Source organism: Polistes fuscatus, unplaced genomic scaffold (assembly GCF_010416935.1).
Source record: "Polistes fuscatus isolate 324 unplaced genomic scaffold, CU_Pfus_HIC Scaffold1, whole genome shotgun sequence".
Taxonomy (NCBI): domain Eukaryota; kingdom Metazoa; phylum Arthropoda; class Insecta; order Hymenoptera; family Vespidae; genus Polistes; species Polistes fuscatus.
In genome coordinates, this window is record NW_025112997.1 from 592,242 (window position 1) to 612,680 (window position 20,439).

The following is a 20,439-nucleotide window of genomic DNA, read 5'->3' on the forward strand; positions in this document are numbered from 1 at the left end:
GTGTAAATAGTACATCTTTTTTTTTGGACACCCTGTGTATTTTAAATACTTTTGCCTAACATTATGTTGTTAATCATTAAAAGAGCCTTAATATGACTATGTTAATGCAGTTTAAAATTTGTTAGTTTTCGAGTAATTAAAGTTTATGTGTACAGATTTCTTCTTTTTTTTAAACACCCTATGTGTATTATATAATTATGATTAGCATGAAATTTTAAGGCATTTAAAGAGCTTTAAAATTACTCCTTTAAATTATTCTAAAATTTGTTAGTTTTCGAGTTATGAAAGTTTTTGTTTACAGATTTCTTCTTTTGTTTTAAAAACCCTGTATACTTTAAAAACTTAAGTTTTAAATCAAGTTTTAGAGCATTAAAAGAGCTTTAAAATGATCATGTTTTAAAATTTTAAAATTTGTTAGTTTTCGAGTAATTAAAGTTTTGTTTTCTTCTTCTTCTTTTTTCTTTACTTTAGGCAAATTGCCTGTTTCGTAACGACGTTTTTCTGCCTATTGCACTGTTAAATTGTCGCACCATCGTTTTCGTGGGCGCCCCGTGCTTCTGCGGCCAACCGGTGACTTATCCCGTGAAATTCTGACAATTCTTCCGTTGTCCATTCTGTTGATATGTTCGTTCCATTCTTTTTTTCTTTTTAGTATCCATTCGTTAATGTTTTCCACTTTGCATGTTCTTCTTATATCTTCACTTCTCTCTCGATCCAGTAGTGTTTTTCCAGCTATTCTGCGAAGAACTCTCATTTCGGTTGTCTCTAGTAACTGTTTCGTTTTCGCCGTGTCTGGTCGAGTTTCTGCGGTAAGTGATATAATAGGTTTTACCATTGCCTTGTAAATTCTTTCTTTGGTCTCTATGTCCATGTTTTTGTGTCGCCATATTGTGTCATTCAAACAACCCGCTATTCTGGATGCCTTCATTGTCTGTTCTCTTACCTCTGCTTCAACATCACCATATCCTGAGATTTCTATTCCTAGGTACTTAAATCTCATTTCCTGCTGAATAACCTTCCCTTCAATTTCCAGTTTGCATCTTAACGGTGTCTTTGATGTTGTCATGCATTTAGTTTTACTGGGCCGATATTTTCATATTGAATGATTTAGTTATGCAGTTAAATCGGTGTAGTAGACGTTGTAGATCATCCTCATTTTCGGCCACTAATACAGCGTCATCAGCATAGCATAGGATGGTTATTTCTTCGTTGCCCATTTTATATCCTTTTAGCAGTCTTACGTTTTTTATTATTTCGTCTATAATGATGTTAAAAAGCAGGGGACTTAGGGAATCCCCTTGTCGGATACCACGACCTGCATCAATCGGTTCAGTCAAGGCGCCATTTATCTTTGCTTGGATCTTATTGTTTCTATAGATGTCTTCTATGGTCTTGATAAGATTGTTCGGAATTTGCCGGTTATAGAGGCGGTGTATAACATTCTTTAACTGCACTCGGTCGAATGCCTTTTCCAAATCAATGAAACACATATATGCTGGTCTGTTGTATTCAATTGATTTTTCTGTTATCTGTCTTATGATGAAAACCGCGTCTGTGCACGATCTGCCTGATTTGAATCCCTGCTGTTCGTCTTCTAGATTCGTTAAGCTGTTAATTTTATTCGTTATAATCTTTGTTGTTAGTTTTAATGAAGTGTTTAAAAGATTTATTCCCCTGTAGTTTGTAGGCAGCTTTTTGTCTCCTTTTTACACATAACTATAGTTGTACTAGTTCGCCATTCGTCGGGTATTTTGTGTTGGCATAGTATTAGGTGTACAAATAAGTTTCCGCCGTTTTTTTATTAAAAATTAAGTATTTATTCTAGAAGAATGGTAATTTTAAGGTTATTTAAAATACTGTCCATCACTTGCAATGACTTTTTCCCATCTCTCAGGCAACATTCGGATCCCACGTCGGAAGAACTCCTTGTCTTTTGTGGCTATCCACGAATCAACCCAATTTTTGGTATCTTCATATGATTTGAACCGCTGCTCCGACAGAGCATGTGCTATGGACCGAAATAGGTGATAATCGGACGGTGCAATGTCTGGTGAATACGGCGGGTAGGGTAACACTTCCCAATCAAGTGTTTCCAAATACTTTTTCACGGCAGCCGCTACATGTGGACGAGCATTGTCATGCAGGAGAATAATTTTTCGTGTCTAGAATAGTATTGAGGGCGTTTTTCCTTCAGAGCTCGGCTCAATCGCATTAATTGTGTTCGATAGAGAGCTCCGGTGATTGTTTCGCTCGGATTGAGCGACTCATAATACACTACATCCAGCTGATCCCACCAAATACACAGCATGAGTTTTTTTCCGTGAATATTCGGTTTTGCTGTTGATGTTGACGAATAGCTTGGTAATCCCCATGATTTTCTTCTTTTTGGATTATCATAATTATCCATTTCTCGTCACCAGTGATGATACGATGTAAAAAACCCTTTTTTTTATGTCTAGCAAGCAGTATTTCTCTTAAGCATAATCGGCGTTCAATATCTCTCGGCTTTAATTCGTACGGAACCCAATTTCCTTGTTTATTAATCATTCCTAATGATTTTAAACGATGTGAGACTGCTTGCTGAGTGACTTCTAACGTTACAGCAAGTTCTTTTTGTGTTTGAGATGAATCTTCCTCCAATATTTCCTCCAATTCTGCATCCTCGTAAATTTTTGGCCTTCCACTGCGATCTTTGTCTTCTACGTCGAAATCACCGTTTTTAAACTTTTGAAACAACTCACGACACGTTCTCTCACTCAAAGCAGTCTCACCATATGCTTCTACGAGCAATCGATGCGCCTCAGCAGCAGATTTCTTTATATTAAAGAAGTAAACTAATATTTCCTGCAAATGACGCTTATTTGGCTCAAATTTGGACATATTCAACTATAAAAAATTATATTTTACCAATATGAAATCAATAATATTAATAGGTTATGTTGTTCTTAAACGTCCAAACTAATTTTTAAGCAGGATATCATCTGCGAAAGTTAACGGAAACTCCGCGCCGCGCTATCTACATTAAAACGGCAGAAACTTATTTGTACACCTAATATTTTTGGATTAGGAATGTTAGTTGTTGTGTGAGACGTTGGCCACCATATTTTATTAACTCGTTTTGGATGCCATCTTGCCCTGAGCTCTTCCTATTCTTTAGTCTCCGAATAGCTGTTTCTACATCACTGGACTCAATTTGTATGTCGTTTCTGGTTATTATTTCTGGCGTATTTAGTTCCGTTTGAGGTTCTTCTGATTTATAGAGCTCTGTTAGATAGTTAATCCAATTTTCTTTTGTGATCTGGTTTGTTTCTATCATTTCATTGACCTCCTTTCATTGATTTCTAATAAATCGCCAGATTTGTTTTTGGAGTCCATAGAAGTCACTCTCCATTCTCTTCGAAAAAATCTCCCAATGATGTTGTTTTGTTTGCCTTACTAATGTCGCTGTTTGATTCCGGATTCGTCTATACATTTCGTATGATTCAGGTGTTCGTAATGTCCTATAGTTAAGGTATGCTATTTTTTTTTTTTGCATATTTCCTTAATCTCTGGGCGGAACCAAGGAGTTTTGATCATTCTAGCCCGGTTTTTTACAGTTCGTGTTCCCAGGGCTTCATATGCAGCTTCTAAAATGTTGGTTCTTAGTTTCTTCCAGGCTATGTTTATGTTATCTTCTTCTTTTATTGGGTTTTTTCGATTTTTTCTTTCAACCTGTTCTCGTATAGTTGTTTGGTTGGTAAGTTCCATAGTGACTCGATGTTTATTTTCAATTCTTGAGTTGCTCGTGCAAGATTTCTTTGGGGTTTAAACTTCATTCTTATCTTTGCTAATAGCAGGCTATGATCGCTTCCTACATTCGCGGAATTTAACGTCCTGATATCTAATATTTGGTTTGGTTGGACGTATCTGTTGGTAACAATGTAATCAATTGTAGACCTGAAGCCTCTGGTGTTGCTGTATGTAAATTTATAGTGTTCCTTATGATTGTAAAATGTATTATTAATTCTTAGCTCGTTAAATGTGCATAGCTGTGTCATTAGTTCTCCATTGTCATTTAACACGTTTTCGTTGAACCTTTGTTTTATTCCAGGTATTATTTCGTTTCCGATGCGGGCGTTAAAATCTCCAAGGATTATCATTTGTTGGTTACTTGGTAATGATCCGAATAAATTTTATAGTTTGTCGTAGCAGGCTTCTCTTTATTCTTTGTTTTATTATCTTCGGGTGCATAAATTGACACTATATTTAATATTTGATTTCCGCTTCCATTTTTACAACCAAGATTCGTGAAGATACGTAGTTACACTCTTGTATGTTGTTTTGATACTTCTTAGAAACTGCGATGGCTACCCCTTCCTTTGCACTGAATTTTTTTCGACTCCACTATAGATAACTAAGTAATCTTCGTACTGTATTTGTCCTTTGCCTTTCTTTTTGGTTTCTTGTAAGGCGCATATATCGATGTTATTATCTTTCAGTTCTTTAGGGTTTCTTGATCTTTATTATTAAATGATTTGATGTTCCAGGTAGCCAGACGCATTATATGTTCTTTCTTCCATTTCGTTGTCCTTTTCCTTGCATGTGTCGTCATCTGTATATCCGTCCTATTCCGAGGCAGAGTGTCGGTTCTATGAGCCGTAGTCTTTTTTTTACGTTGGGTAGGGAGCTAACCTGATCCAACAACCTTCCTCCTTTTCCCGGGCTTAGGACCGGCAACATGATCGCTGATCTGCGATCATGCAGGCGAGTTTAAAGTTATCGGGTATAAATTATTTTTTTTTTTAGACAACCTATGTATATTAAACACTTATGTTTAGCATCAGGTTATAAGGCATTTAAAGAGATTATAAGTAGCTATAATAAAACATTTTAAAAATTGATTTTTTCCGAGTAATTAAATTTTGGTTATAGATTCCTTCTTGTTTTTTGTCAACCTATGTATATTAAACACTTATGTTTAGCATTAGGTTATAAGGCATTTAAAAAGCTTATAAATAGCTATTTTCAAACATTTTTACAGTTTCTTTTTTGGAGTAATCAAAATTTTTGTGTACAGATTCATTCTTTTTTTTTATACACCTTATGTTTATTAAATAATTATGTTTAGCATCAAGTTATAGGTCATTAAAGAGCTTTAAAATGACAACGTTACAATGTCTTCGTTAAATATTTTAAATTGTTACTTTTCGAGTAATTGAAGTATTTGTGTAGATACTCCTACTTTTTGTTTAAAACTTTATATATTTTAAATACTTAAGTTTTAAATCAGGTTGTAGAGCATTAAAAAGCTTTAAAATTACTATGTTATACAATTTTAGAATTTGTTAATTTACGAGTTATTAAGTTTATGTCTAAAAAGTTATTCTTTTTTTTTAAACGTCCTATGTATTTGAAATACTTTTGCTTAACATTATGTTGTTGGGCATTTTTAGAGCTTTAAAATGACCATGTTATAGCATTTTAAAATTTAATAGTTTTTGAGTGATTAAAGTTTTTGTGTACAGATTCCTTCTTTTTTTTTAAACACCCCTATATTTTAATAACTTGTGTTTAGCATCAAGTTTTAGGTCATTAAAAAAGCTTTAAAATGATTATGTTGTACAATTTTACAATTTGTTAGTTTTAGAAATATTAAAGTTTACGTATACAAAGTACATCTATTTTTTAAACAACTTATGTATTTTAAATACTTTTGCTTAGCATATGTTGTTGGGCATTAAAAGAGCTTTAAAATGACAATAATATAGCATTTTAAATTTGTTAGTTTTCTAGTAATTAAAGTTTTTGTACAGAATCCATCTTTTTGTTTAAAACTCTATATATTTTAAATACTTAAGTTTTAAATCAGGTTGTAGAGCAATAAATTAGCTTTAAAATTACCATGATATACAATTTAAGAATTTGTTAGATTTAGAGTAATTGAAGTTTTTGTGTAAAGACTCCTACTTTTTGTTTAAAAATCTATATATATTGTATACCTAAGTTTTGAATCAGGTTGTTAAGAATTAAATTATCTTTAAAATGACCATGTTATACAATTTTAGAATTTGTTAGTTTCAAGTTATTAAAGTTTATGTCTACAAAGAACCTCTTTTTTTTTAAACACCCTATGAATTTTGTATACTTTTGCTTAACCTTATTTGTTGGGAATTAAAAGAGCTTTAAAATGATTATGTTGTACCATTTTACAATTTGCTAGTTTTTGAGTTATTAAAGTTTATGTGTAGAAATTACATCTTTTTTTTTAAACACCCTATGTGTTTAAACAATTATGATTAGCATCAGGTTATAACGCATTTAAAGAGGTTATAAGTAGCTATTTTAAAACATTTTAAAAGTTCCTTTTTTTCAAATAATTAGAGTTTTATTTATATCCTTTCTTGTTTCTTAGACAACCTATGTATATAAAACACTTATGTTTAGCATTAGGTTATAAGAAATTTAAAGAGCTTTAAAATGACAGAATTAAAACATTTTCATATTTGCTTGTTTTTGAGTTACTGAAGTTTTTGTTTACAGATTCCTTCTTTATTTTAAAACCCTATATATTTAAATACTTATGCTTAGCATCAAGTTTTAGGTTATTAAAAGAGCTTTAAAATTACTGCTTTAAAATGACAACTTTAAAATGACTGCATTAAATTATTTTAAAATTTGTTAGTTTTCGAGTAATTGAAGTTTTTGCGAACAGACTCCTTCTTTTTGGTTAAAACTATATATTTCAAATACGTACGTTTTAAATAAGGTTGTAGAGCATTAAATTAGCTTTAAAATGACCATGTTATACAATTATAGAATTTGTTAGTTTTCGAGTTATTAAAGTTTATGTCTACAAAGATCCTCTTTTTCTTTAAACACCCTATGTATTTTATATACTTTTGCTTAACATAATGTTGTTGGGCATTAAAAGAGCTTTAAAATGATTATGTTGTACAATTTTACAATTGCTAATTTTTGAGTTATTAAAGTTTATGTGTAGAAATAACATCTTTTTTTTTAAACACCCTATATATTTTAAATACTTGTGTTAAGCATCAAGTTTAAGGTAATTAAAAGAACTTTAAAATGATTATGTTGTACTATTTTTGTATTTGCCAAAATTCCTCCAACACGGAGTCCTCCGGCGATTGGATTAAGCTTATTATAAGGAGGTGAAAAGGTGTATTAGAATAAAATAAAACACGTGGTTGAGCCAATAAGTGCAATGCTTTATTGGCTCGTCAGGGAAAAGGCCTTGCGGCAAAAAACCCTGTTGTTATCAGTACAATGGACGACGATGGATAACGGACATAGTCCGTGATCACTTCTCGTCACGATTACCCGGATGAGTAATCAAGTTGAAAGAAATAGAACTTATATCTCTCACCGTTAATTATCGCCTCTACCTCTCACGATCGTATTTGTAGTATCTGTAAGATACTTTCGTTTAATAGATAAACTCCTTGTCTTTCTATGCTCCTCTCGCTCTTTGCCTCCGATTAATTTGTCTCCAAGTGTCCTCGTAGGCGTCCAGCGGTTGAATAGAATGCGTGTCTTTCGTATTGTGCCCTGCAGGGTGCCCTCACTCGACGGTCGAGTGGTGGGGGTTATAGATGCTAGTTACTAGTAACTCTCTATCGATTTAGTGGGCGCATAGTAATCTCGTATTTTAGTTACAATCGATTTTCGGCTATGATCGATTCCGATCGTACAATTTTAAATTTTGTTTGTTTTCGAGTTATTAAAGTTTCCTGTACAAAATACATCTTTTTTTTAGTCACCCTTTGTATTTTAAATACTTTTGCTTAACATTAATTTGTTAATCATCAAAAGAGCTTTAAAATGACCATTTTATAGCATTTTAAAATTTGTTAGTTTTCGAGTGATTAAAGGTTTTGTGTACAGATTCATTCTTTTTTTTTAAACACCCTATGTTTATTAAATAATTATGTTTAGCATCAAGTTATAGGTCATTAAAAAGCTTTAAAATTACTGCTTTAAAATGACAACGTTACAATGACTTCGTTAAATTATTTTAAATTTGTTAGTTTTCGAGTAATTGAAGTTTTTGTGTACAGACTCCTACTTTTTGTTTAAAACTCTATATATTTTAAATACTTAAGTTTTAAATCAGGTTGTAGAGCATTAAAAGAGCTTTGAAATGACAATCTTGTATCATCTTAGAATTTTATAGTTTTCGAGTTATTAAAGTTTATGTTTACAAAATACATCTTTTTTTGGACACTCTATGTATTTGAAATACTTTTGCTTAAAATTATGTTGTTGGGCATTAAAAGCGCTTTAAAAAAACTATTTTATAGCATTTTAAAATTTGTTAGTTTTCGAGTAATTAAAGTTTTTGTGTATTGATTCTTTTTTTTTTTCAGACTACTTATGTATATTAAACACTTTTGTTTAGCATCTGGTTATAAGGCAATTAAAGAGCACTAAAATTACTACTTTAAATTATTTTAAAATTTGTTATTAGGTGTACAGATAAGTTTCCGCCGTTTAAATGTAGATAGCGCGACGCGGAGTTTCCGTTAACTTTCGCAGATGATATCCTGCTTAAAAATTAGTTTGGACGTTTAAGAACAACATAACCTATTAATATTTTTGATTTCATATTGGTTAAATATAATTTTTTTAGTTGAAAATGTCCAAATTTTAGCCAAATAAGCGTCATTTGCGGGAAATATTTGTTTACTTCTTTAATATAAAGAAATCTGCTGCTGAGGCGCATCGATTGCTCGTAGAAGCATATGGTGAGACTGCTTTGAGTGAGAGAACGTGTTGGTTGTGGTTTCAAAAGTTTAAAAACGGTGATTTCAACGTAGAAGACAAAGATCGCAGTGGAAGGCCAAAAATTTACGAGGATGCAGAATTGGAGGAAATATTGGAGGAAGATTAATCTCAAACACAAAAAGAACTTGCTGTAACATTAGAAGTCACTCAGCAAGCAGTCTCACATCGTTTAAAATCATTAGGAATGATTAATAAACAAGGAAATTGGGTTCCGTACGAATTAAAGCCGAGAGATATTGAACGCCGATTATGCTTAAGTGAAATACTGCTTGCTAGACATAAAAAAAAGGGTTTTTTACATCGTATCATCACTGGTGACGAGAAATGGATACATTATGATAATCCAAAAAGAAGAAAATCATGGGGATTACCAAGCCATGCGTCAACATCAACAGCAAAACCGAATATTCACGGAAAAAAACTCATGCTGTGTATTTGGTGGGATCAGCTGGGTGTAGTGTATTATGAGTTGCTTAATCCGAGCGAAACAATCACCGGAGCCCTCTATCGAACACAATTAATGAGATTGAGCCGAGCTCTGAAGGAAAAACGCCCTCAATACTATTCTAGAAACGAAAAAATTATTCTCCTGCATGACAATGCTCGTCCACATGTAGCGGCTCCCGTGAAAAAGTATTTGGAAACACTTGATTGGGAAGTGTTACCCCACCCGCCGTATTCACCAGACATTGCACCGTCCGATTATCACCTATTTCGGTCCATAGCACATGCTCTGTCGGAGCAGCGGTTCAAATAATATGAAGATACCAAAAATTGGGTTGATTCGTAGATAGCCTCAAAAGACAAGGAGTTCTTCCGACGTGGGATCCAAATGTTGCCTGAGAGTTGAGAAAAAGTCATTGCAAGTGATGGACAGTATTTTAAATAACCTTAAAATTACCATTCTTTTAGAATAAATACTTAATTTTTAATAAAAAACGGCGGAAACTTATTTTTACACCTTATAGTTTTCGAGTTATGAAAGTTTTGTTTACAGATTCTTCTTTTGATTTAAAAACACTGTATATTTTAAAAACTTAAGTTTTAAATCAAGTTTTAGAGCATTAAAAAACTTTAAAATTATCATTTTTTAAAATTTTAAAATTTTCTAGTTTTCGAGTAATTAAAGTTTTTGTTTATAAATATTATTTTTTTAGACAACCTATGTATATTAAACACTTATGTTTAGCATCAGGTTATAAGGAATTTAAAGAGCTTTAAAATGACATTATTAAAACATTTTAAAATTTGCTTGTTTTTGAGTTTGTTGATGCGACCGATGCCTTAATCGGTACTCCAGTGGATAGTAGTGAATCGAAAAATGCCCTTACGAGTGATATCGAGATTCCTTATTAATGGGAAGGAGGATAGGAAAATAAAGAACACAATAACAACTTTATTTGAGCCCAATCAGTACTAAAAACTACGCTTTATTTGGCTCGTCAGGGAAAAGCCTTTCGGCATAAAAACCCTGGTTGAAAACGATGAAGAAGAATCCACAAATCCGGATAATTCTGGCCAAGTGCAGGACCGCCTTTGTCCCTTGTCGCTGGCCGAACTTAGATGATATGGTATTACGCAATACAAAGAATTCTCCTTGAAGTAGTTCTCGCAAGTCTCAGCTAGATGAATCTCGAGCGATGAATCCAGAGTGACAACAGGCGCAAAAACGCGCTGGCTTTTATACCAAAAGGCGATGCAATGCTGCACCAATCACCGAAAAGTCCGAGCATAACGCGGCTGTCGATACATATGATTGGCGTATAAATGTAGTGGGAGAACGCGAGCTAGAATAAAGAAAGAGCCCTTGCAGGCATCTTAGCGCTACCGTGGTTACCACTAAAACAACGATATTGCTTTGTCGCACGCGTCTAACGCTTTGGCAGGGCCGTACGCGCCTAGGTGCTTCGCCCTACTCACTCGTTGCGTGGGATACGCAACATACCCCCCCCCTTGAACGGGCACCGTTCAAAATTTAAAAACCAAAATGCGCACACTTAAATACAAATTATAAACTATATATACATACTGTTAACCGCATATTACAATACATATTCAGTAATTAACGCGACTGAATTACAAAAAGAAAAAATTTTTTTTTTTTTTTTATAAATCGCTTTAAAGGAGAAAGACGTTTAATACCGCGCTTTACAAGACCGTTGGCAGTTTTTACGCTCGCCACGCGTGCTATACCGTCGGCTCCTTTATGTACTTCCGCGATACGTCCTAATGACCATTTGAGTGGAGGGGAATTATCTTCTCGCAAGATGACTAGTGTACCCGGACTTATTTTGTCTGCTGTGCCTCTGTGCCATTTTTTACGGACCGTCTGCTCGTTCAAATATTCCTTATTCCATCGGTTCCAAAAATGCTGTCTCATCTGCTGTACGTGCTGCCATTGGGACAGGCGCCCGGATGGTATATCCCTGTATTCGTCCTCTGGCAAACTCGTAAACGAATTTCCAATTAGAAAATGCCCAGGTGTAAGAGCGCGCAAATCATTCGGGTCATTAGACAGAGGCGTGATAGGACGCGAGTTAAGAATCGCCTCTATCTCGAGGACGTATGTTAATAATGCCTCGTAAGATAGCAATGTCTCGCCTATAATTCGAACTAATGATATTTAAATGATTTTACGGCCGCCTCCCATAGACCTCCAAAATGGGGGGAACGGGGTGGGATGAAATGCCACTTGATTCCTTCATTTACCAAACTTCGCGAGACGCGCGCTTCTAGTTCGTTCGCCGCACCTACGAAATTAGTCGCGTTGTCGGAATATATGTCCGAACATTTTCCACGGCGTGCCATAAATCTACGCAAAGCTGCTAAAAATGCTTCAGTCGTTAGATCATTCACGAGTTCTAAATGAACGGCCTTGGTGCTAAAGCAGACGAATACCGCCACATATATTTTCGCGCGACCACGGTTCCGGTGTTGCCTTTCCTTGATGAATAACGGACCGCAGAAATCTACGCCGGTGTGGATAAACGGACGATTCGGTAGAAGACGACTGGCAGGTAGATCACTCATAGGATATTGCGGCGTAGCGGGTTTTAAACGTCGACAAGTAATGCATTTATATATTACGCGCTTAACGCTACTTCGCCCATTTATTGGCCAAAACGATTCGCGAAGTGCGTTCAAAGTGGCTTGCGTACCACCGTGCCCTATTTGATGGTGCTTTTCGCGTATTATCGCGTTTGTAATTGTATGGTCTTTCGGCAATAATGCGGGATGCCTTTGCTCGTATGGCAAGTTGCTCCTTGCCAATCTACCTCCAACTCTTAATATTCCTAAATTGTCTACAAACGGGCTAAGTACGGAGAATGATGCGCAAACCTCTTTACCGGACTTGATTAATTTGATGATCTCGGGAAATGCTTCTTCCTGTATCAATCTAATCGCGATTATTTCCGCGCCTTTCAATTCGTCCACGGTTAACTCACCCATTATTCTTTTCTCTTTTAAATTGCGCGAGTTACGTGCGAATCTAACGCAATACGCGATAATGCGCTTTAATTTGACGAACGAGGAGTACCGTCTAAATAGTTCGAACGGAGTAGCTACCCTTGCGTGAGTTACAATCCTTTTCTTTTCCGGGATTTCGATTGGTTCTAATCTACTATGCGGCCAATTTGATTCCGGCTGGATAAGCCATACAGGACCGGACTTCCAGAGCTTACTTTCACGGAGTTCGGCAGGTGTAACGCCGCGAGAAATTAAATCCGCGGGGTTATGTTCGGACGATACATGACGCCACAGCTCGCGAGCTGTGCTCTCTTGAATTTCAGCTACGCGATGTGCTACGTAGGTTTTTAACGTGTGAGGCGGAGTGTTGAGCCAATGCAAAACTACCGTAGAGTCCGTCCAAAATATTGTACGGCAGAAATCATTTCTACGCAAAGCGTTTTTAGTGGCCTTAAAGAGACGCGAAGTATTAAGGCGCCGCAAAGTTCTAGTCGCGGAAGCGATTGCGTTTTAAGCGGCGCTACCTTGGATTTGGCGCAGACTAATCGTAAAGTGGGATTTTTTCCTAACGTTTTAACATAAATGCACGCGCCGTAAGCCCTTTCGCTCGCGTCACAAAAACCATGCATTTCCATTTCTTCTCCATCACCTGCTACGTTGCGCGCGAACCTTATCTCCTCGAGCGTGTGGAGATTTTGGCGGAACTCCTGCCATATTTTATATATATCGGCGGGGACATCTTCGTCCCATGTTGATTTTAATTGCCATAGCCGTTGCATCATCAATTTCGCGTTGATTACTACCGGTCCTAATAAACCTAGCGGGTCGAATAACTGAGAAATTTCGGACAATATAACACGCTTAGTAACCTTCGATGGATCAGCTGCTCGCTTTACCGTATAGCCTATGTTGTCTTCGGCCGCGTTCCAATTAACACCTAATGTTTTTATCGTTCCTGACGAATCTAAATTTATGATGTTATTATCTGCGGTATCTAAGTCCTTTAGAATCTCGGCGCAATTTGACGCCCATTGCCGCAAATGCATGCCTGCCCCTGCGGTTATACTTATTAACTCGTCGCGGACTTGCTTCGCTTCCCTAACCGTACGCGCTCCGGTTAACAAGTCGTCTACATAGAAATCTTCTTTAAGCGCGATGGCAGCTCTCGGGAATCTGTTAAATTCGTCGCTCGCGAGTTGATGTAACGTACGAGTTGCTAAAAACGACGCGGAGGCAGTTCCATAGGTTACTGTATTTAATCTATATGTTTTCACGGGATCACTTTCCTGTCGACGCCACAGTATAGTTTGATATTTGCGATCGCGCGGATCAATTATTATCTGCCGATACATCTTCGCGATGTCCGCGGTAATAGCAATAGCATGTGATCTAAATCTTACTAAAAGTGCAAATAGATCCTCCTGTATGGTTGGGCCAACCATTAATACGTTATTCAAAGATTTCCCGTTGCTGGTTTTTGCCGACGCGTCGAACACTACTCGCAATTTGGTCGTAATACTAGTATGCTTTAATACAGCATGATGCGGTAAATAGAATCTATCTTCGTGGGGTCCCCCTTCTATCCTTGTCATATGCCCTAGTTCTTCATATTCGGATAAGAATTTAATATATTCATCTCTAATTTTCGGCTTGCGCGATAATGATCGCTCTAATGCGTGAAATCTTCGTAACGCGCTCGTATACGAATCTCCTAACTGATTTTCTTCCTTAAAGGGCAATCTCACTATATATCTGCCAGTATCATCCCGTCGCGTGTTGCTTCTGTAATGTGCTTCGCACAAATTTTCCTCGTGCGACCTAATACTACTCTCAGCTACTTCCTCAATTTTCCAGAATTTTTCCAATTGTGAGTTCAAATCTACCGTGGCCGTGTGGCAATTAACGCTCTGCGGAGTGCGCGTATTTCCTGTGCTCATAACGAGCCATCCTAGTACAGTTCCTTGTGCCATTAAATTTTCATTCAACCTAATGCTCTGACCTGCGCGCCATAGTGAAGCAAAAATCTCGACACCGAGAATCGCGTCGATATTCGCGGGCTCATAAAACTTGGGATCTGCCAATTGGATCCCTGCCGGTATAGTCAATTCTTCTTGCGGAATTCGTTGCGAAGGCAACCTATTCGTTACAGTGGGTAATAATAAGAATTGTAATTCTAACGCGTAATTTTCTGTTCGCGATTTCAACGTTGCTAATATTGCCTGTTTGACTCTAGTTTCCGTTTGGTTTACGCCAGAAATGGGTACATTCACGTCCCGTTTGGCTATTCGCAGAAGATTCGCGAACCGGATCGTTAAGAAATGTGCTTCGGAACCCGAATCCAGGAGCACACGACACTCGTGCGGCCTGCCGTCGCGATCCAGCAAATGCACCACTGCAGTTAGTAACAGCGCGGGTGCCTGCGAGTGATGGAGCTCTACATGTGCATTCTGCACCGCCGACGCCGTTCGAACGCAACAATTCGTGATGCCCGCCGCTGCACCTTCTGCAACGGCCTCTCTCACATGTAACAACTCATGATGCCTGCCTTGCACTTACTGCAGCAGTCATTCTTAATACATGTGTATACGCGGTGACCAGCTTGTAAACAATTACAACACAAATTGGCGTTAACCACGATTCTTCTGCGCTCCTCGGGCTCGGCTCTCAGTAGCTGCTCACACTCCGATGTGTTATGCCTCTCGCGACATATGCCACACGAGACAGTCGCGCTTGTGGAATACGCTTGAACTTGTCCTCGGTCGGAAATTCGCGGCCAATTTCGCGGAGAATTAAACCGCGGCTCGTTACGCATCAAATTCCTTGAGCGAAAATTTCTCTCGGGTCCTAACGGTGCGTTCCTTCTGCTATTGTTAATTCTTTTAGAATGTTCTGCCGGCTGGGAGTTTACTAGCGCATTTCCCCGATCGCGCAAAAATATCACAAATTCGTCTACCGTCGGTAAAGCATCTCGGGAATACCGTTGTTCCCATTGAAGCCGTGTTGCTGGATCCACTCGCGAAAGATGTGCGGCAATAGCAAATTGATCGACAAACACTTTTTTAGTCGCTACTAAAGCCCTATAATTTGCGCTTAGCGCATCGGACGCGGCAATTAAAGACGAGGGAAATTCACTGTCAATAGGGGGACCCTCTAAAATAGCTCGTACGTGCTTATTTATTAATATTAACGGATTGTCATAGCACTCGACTAAGGTCTTCCACGCAATCGGATAATTATCCGCGGTAATTTCCAAAACTCTTATTTTCTCCGCGGCCGGTCCCGATAAACATGATTTCAAATATGCAAATTTTTGTATATCGCGAATCGCGGGATTATCTCCTATCACCGATTGAAACGTGTCCGCGAAACTCGGCCATTCCTCATGCTGCCCGTCAAAACGAGGTAATTGTACCGCCGGTACTCTGTAAATGCTATCTACGGACGGATTGCTAACCGTAGTGCTAACTGGAGACAATAGATTCGTAGTAGGCGCATTTGTGTCTAAAGTGGCTACCGATTCAGCTCTATTAATGATCAATTCCGCCTCCGCCCTGGCGTCGATGACTGACTCGACATGATTGTGAATTTCGTCAACCAGCGTTCCCATCGTTTCACCGGAAGTCTTTTCTATCAACTCCTCTAATATTGCCACATTCTTATCAACTTTGGAAATTCTAAGCTTTAATTTCATTATATCGCGCGGGTTGGTATGATCTATCTCGCTCACCGCCTTTTGAAATTGCGCGAATTCTTTCTTTACATACTCGAATCTACGTATAACGCGCTCAACATCACCACGTGCACTACTCGAACGAGGCATTTTCACGACAAAAGGCAAAATTAAGAAGAGAAAAGAGGGGGAAAAATACAACTTCGAAGAATGATCAAGCAACAGAAATTACAAAACTCACGTGAATCCTCTGAATAAGGCGTCCCGTGCAGCGTACTCACGCACCGGAACAATAGAAGCTTCTCGGCTTGTAGCGATGATGCAATACCTCCTTTGTTGCTCGATCGGAAGTCTTCCGTTGCCTCTTTCTCCTCCGTTGAAGAAGACTGTATGCACAATAGACGCCGGACGAAGAGTGGGGAGGAAGCTCCCTCGATCCGGCTCGAAGGACCAAAATGTTGATGCGACCGATGCCTTAATCGGTACTCCAGTGGATAGTAGTGAATCGAAAAATGCCCTTACGAGTGATATCGAGATTCCTTATTAATGGGAAGGAGGATAGGAAAATAAAGAACACAATAACAACTTTATTTGAGCCCAATCAGTACTAAAAAGTACGCTTTATTTGGCTCGTCAGGGAAAAGCCTTTCGGCATAAAAACCCTGGTTGAAAACGATGAAGAAGAATCCACAAATCCGGATAATTCTGGCTAAGTGCAGGACCGCCTTTGTCCCTTGTCGCTGGCCGAACTTAGATGATATGGTATTACGCAATACAAAGAATTCTCCTTGAAGTAGTTCTCGCAAGTCTTAGCTAGATGAATCTCGAGCGATGAATCCAGAGTGACAACAGGCGCAAAAACGCGCTGGCTTTTATACCAAAAGGCGATGCAATGCTGCACCAATCACCGAAAAGTCCGAGCATAACGCGGCTGTCGATACATATGATTGGCGTAATAAATGTAGTGGGAGAACGCGAGCTAGAATAAAGAAAGAGCCCTTGCAGGCATCTTAGCGCTACCGTGGTTACCACTAAAAACAACGATATTGCTTTGTCGCACGCGTCTAACGCTTTGGCAGGGCCGTACGCGCCTACGTGTTTCGCCCTACTCACTCGTTGCGTGGGATACGCAACAGAGTTACTGAAGTTTTTGTTTACAGATTACTTCTTTTATTTTAAAAACCCTATATATTTTAAATACTTATGTTTAGCATTAAGTTTTAGGTCATTAAAAGAGCTTTAAAATGTCTATGTTATACCATCTTACAATTTGTTAGTAAACTTCGCCTACATGATCGTGAGGGTCATGTTGCTGGTCCCAAGCCCGGATAAAGGAGGAGGGTTGTTAGGTTAGGTTAGCTACCTGCCTGACGTAAAATAAAGCACAAGCTCGAAGAAACCACAACGCGCCTCGGAATAGGACGGATACACTGATGACGACCCATGCTAGAAAACGGATAACGAATTGGAAAAGAAAAAACATTATCAGGATGGCCTCTTGGAATGTAAAATCCTTTAATAACAAAGAACAAGAAATTCTACAAGAACTTGAAAATCAGAAAATAGACATTGCTGCACTCCAAGAAACGAAGAAGAAAAGCAGGGGCCAAAGAATATACGGTGAATATATTGTGATATACAGCGGCGTTGAAAAGAGCGAACGAGCTAAGGAGGGTGTCGCCATTGCCTTACATAAAAGATACATCAACCAGATCGAAAGCTGTCAACACATATCATCACGAATTGTACTGCTCAAGTTGCTGACTGATTCGTCCCCATTAAATATCCTGTCCATTTATGCACCAGACGAGAATAAAGCGAAGCAGAAACGTGAAGACTTTTACAAAGAACTTGAACGCATCATTGAATCACTACCCCCGAGGGAACGAGTAGTAATTTTAGGGGACTTTAACGCTCGCATTGGTCACCAACCGATCCCCGGCATAAGGCAGAGATTCAATGAGCAAACACTGAATGAGAACGGAAAACTCATGATAGACTTCTGCTCCCTAAATGGATTTAGAATCACAAACACATTTTTCAACCACAAAGAGCAACACAAGTACACTTTTAGCAACACACGGGGTCAACGCTCAACCATTGATTATATCTTAACCAATAGTTACATACCATCATCTGGAATCTTGGATGTGAGAACACTTAACTCAGCCGACGTTGGAAGCGACCACAGTCTACTTCTTGGTAAATTTAGAATCAAATGCCAACACAAAAGAAAAGATCAAAGTCACGTAACAAACGAAGAAACAATAAAGATAGATACCTTCTGGGATACAACAACACGAGAATTATACAAAAGACGTTTAAGAGAAAAAATCGAACTGAACCCAGCTGATAATCGTGACGAAGTAAACACTATATGGCTGAAACTAAAAACAAACATAAAAAGCGCGGCCATAGAGGCATTGGGAACCAAGAAATGTAAAAAACGAGGCGTCGCAAAAATAAAACTCCATGGTTCTGCGAAGAGATAAAAGAACAATGTAAGAAGAAAAAACAAGCCTACCTTAAATATCTAACAACTAGAACTGCCGAGTCTTACAACGCATACAAAAACATCAGGAACGAAACTGGTACGCTAGTTAGAAGAATGAAGGACATGCACTGGGAAAAGTTCTCAAAACAACTAGAGAAGGACTTTTACGGTCTCCAAAAACAAATGTGGAGATTCATTAGAAACCAGAAGAAAGAAATTACGGAATTAATACCAGTAAGCCAAATTGATAAGGAAACATGGACCGCATATCTAAAAGACCTATACAAGGATGACCAACCTAACACAACACAAGGTGTCCCAGATATCATGATAAATAATAACATCTCTATCGACGAAGCTGACATGAGAAAAGCACTATATGGATTGAAAAATAGGAAGAGCCCTGGTCAAGACGGCATCGCAAATGAACTCCTCAAATACGGTGGAGAAAGATTGGTTCAGGAGTTGACTATTCTCACACAAAGGATCCTCGAACAACAAAAAATTCCGGACGAATGGAGAACAAGCACAATGATTTTACTCTTTAAAAAAGGAGATAAAAAGCAGCCCGGAAACTATAGAGGAATAAATCTGCTATGCACTACCTTGAAATTAGTCACCAAAGTAATCTCAAATCTTATCAGTGAAAGGATAACACTAGCTGACGAGCAACAAGGGTTCAGACCTGGACGATCATGTACAGATGCAGCATTCGTCATCAGACAAATAACGGAAAAGTCGATAGAATATAATAAACCGGCGTTCTTCTGCTTTATAGACCTACAAAAAGCGTTCGATAGGATACGACTAACTGATGTGGTTCATCTCCTATAACAGACAAATACCAAACAACATCATAAAAACAATAGAAGATATATACCAGAACAACAACATACAGGCAAAGATAGATAACGAACTAACAGAACCCATAACACTGGGAAGAGGCATTAGACAGGGAGACTCACTGAGCCCGCTACTATTCAATATTATCATGGATGAAATTATAAAAAAAGTCTGTAAACAGAGAGGTTATAGGATGGGAGATAAAGAACTGAAAATCATATGCTATGCAGACGACGCAGTTTTAATAGCGGAAAATGAAGACGATCTGCAGAGACTTCTACATGAGTTCAACACAATGGCTCAATCTCTTGGGATGGTAATATCTACATCCAAAACTAAGTGCATGACCACATCCAAGATACCCCTTAGATGTAAATTGGTGGTTGATGGGAGCATTATACAACAAGTGATGAAGTTTGACTACTTAGGCATAGAAATTTCCAGCTTTGGTGAAATAGAAACGGAAGTAAGAACACAAGTGGTTAAGGCAACAAGAGCTGCGGCACAACTCAATGACACTATATTCCGCAACAAATATCTCAGAATAGACACAAAAAGCCGTATTTACAAGGCCACTATAAGACCCATACTAACATATGCGGCGGAAACAAGACCCGAGACATCTAAAACCCGCCAGATGATGGAGGCAGCGGAAATGAAAATAATCCGGAGAATAACCGGAAAATCTCTATGGGATAGACAAAGAAGTGAAGCCCTCAGAAGAACATGCCAAATCGACAACATCAATGATTGGGTATTGGGGAGGAAAATTCAGTGGAACGATCACATAACCCGAATGACAGGAGACCGAATTGTGAAGATCGCTAGAGATAGATCACCACTAGGGAAACGAAGCCCTGGAAGACCACGAAAACGATGAGCGGACAATATACCTACAAGAAGCGAGTTGCGATGAAGAACAGGCAATATGCCTATTTGGACGCTGGAAGAAGAAGAAGAAGAATTTTTTAGTTTTCGAGTTATTTAAGTTTTTGTGTATAGATTCCTTCTTTTCTTTTAGACAACCTATGTCTATTAAACACTTATGTTTAGCATCAGGTTATAAGGCATTTAAAGAGCTTATAAATAGCTATTTTAAAACATTTTATTAGTTGCTTTTTTTCGAGTAATCAAAATTTTTGGTTACAGATTCCTTTTTTTTTTTAAACACCCTACGTAT

At 37.9% G+C, this 20,439-nt stretch overlaps 3 protein-coding genes across 3 annotated transcripts; 2 read left to right on the forward strand and 1 right to left on the reverse strand.

The window, feature by feature from the left end:
* Positions 1-10,901: 10,901 nt before the first annotated feature.
* Positions 10,902-15,943, reverse strand: LOC122520496. The gene is made up of 3 exons (XM_043640554.1): positions 14,866-15,943; positions 12,859-14,803; positions 10,902-11,395 (listed from the first exon to the last, which is right to left on the reverse strand). Exons 1-3 carry the CDS (start codon positions 15,941-15,943, stop codon positions 11,386-11,388), a joined length of 3,033 nt encoding a protein of 1,010 aa, XP_043496489.1. The 3' UTR covers positions 10,902-11,385.
* A 1,469-nt stretch (positions 15,944-17,412) lies between these two features.
* LOC122520503 (craniofacial development protein 2-like) lies at positions 17,413-18,414 on the forward strand. Its single transcript, XM_043640560.1, has one exon. It carries the CDS (start codon positions 17,413-17,415, stop codon positions 18,412-18,414), a length of 1,002 nt encoding a protein of 333 aa, XP_043496495.1.
* Positions 18,415-19,452: 1,038 nt separating this feature from the next.
* LOC122520515 lies at positions 19,453-20,139 on the forward strand. The gene has a single exon (XM_043640570.1). The coding sequence runs from the start codon at positions 19,453-19,455 to the stop codon at positions 20,137-20,139; it is 687 nt and encodes a 228-aa protein (XP_043496505.1).
* The last annotated feature ends 300 nt before the right edge of the window (positions 20,140-20,439 follow it).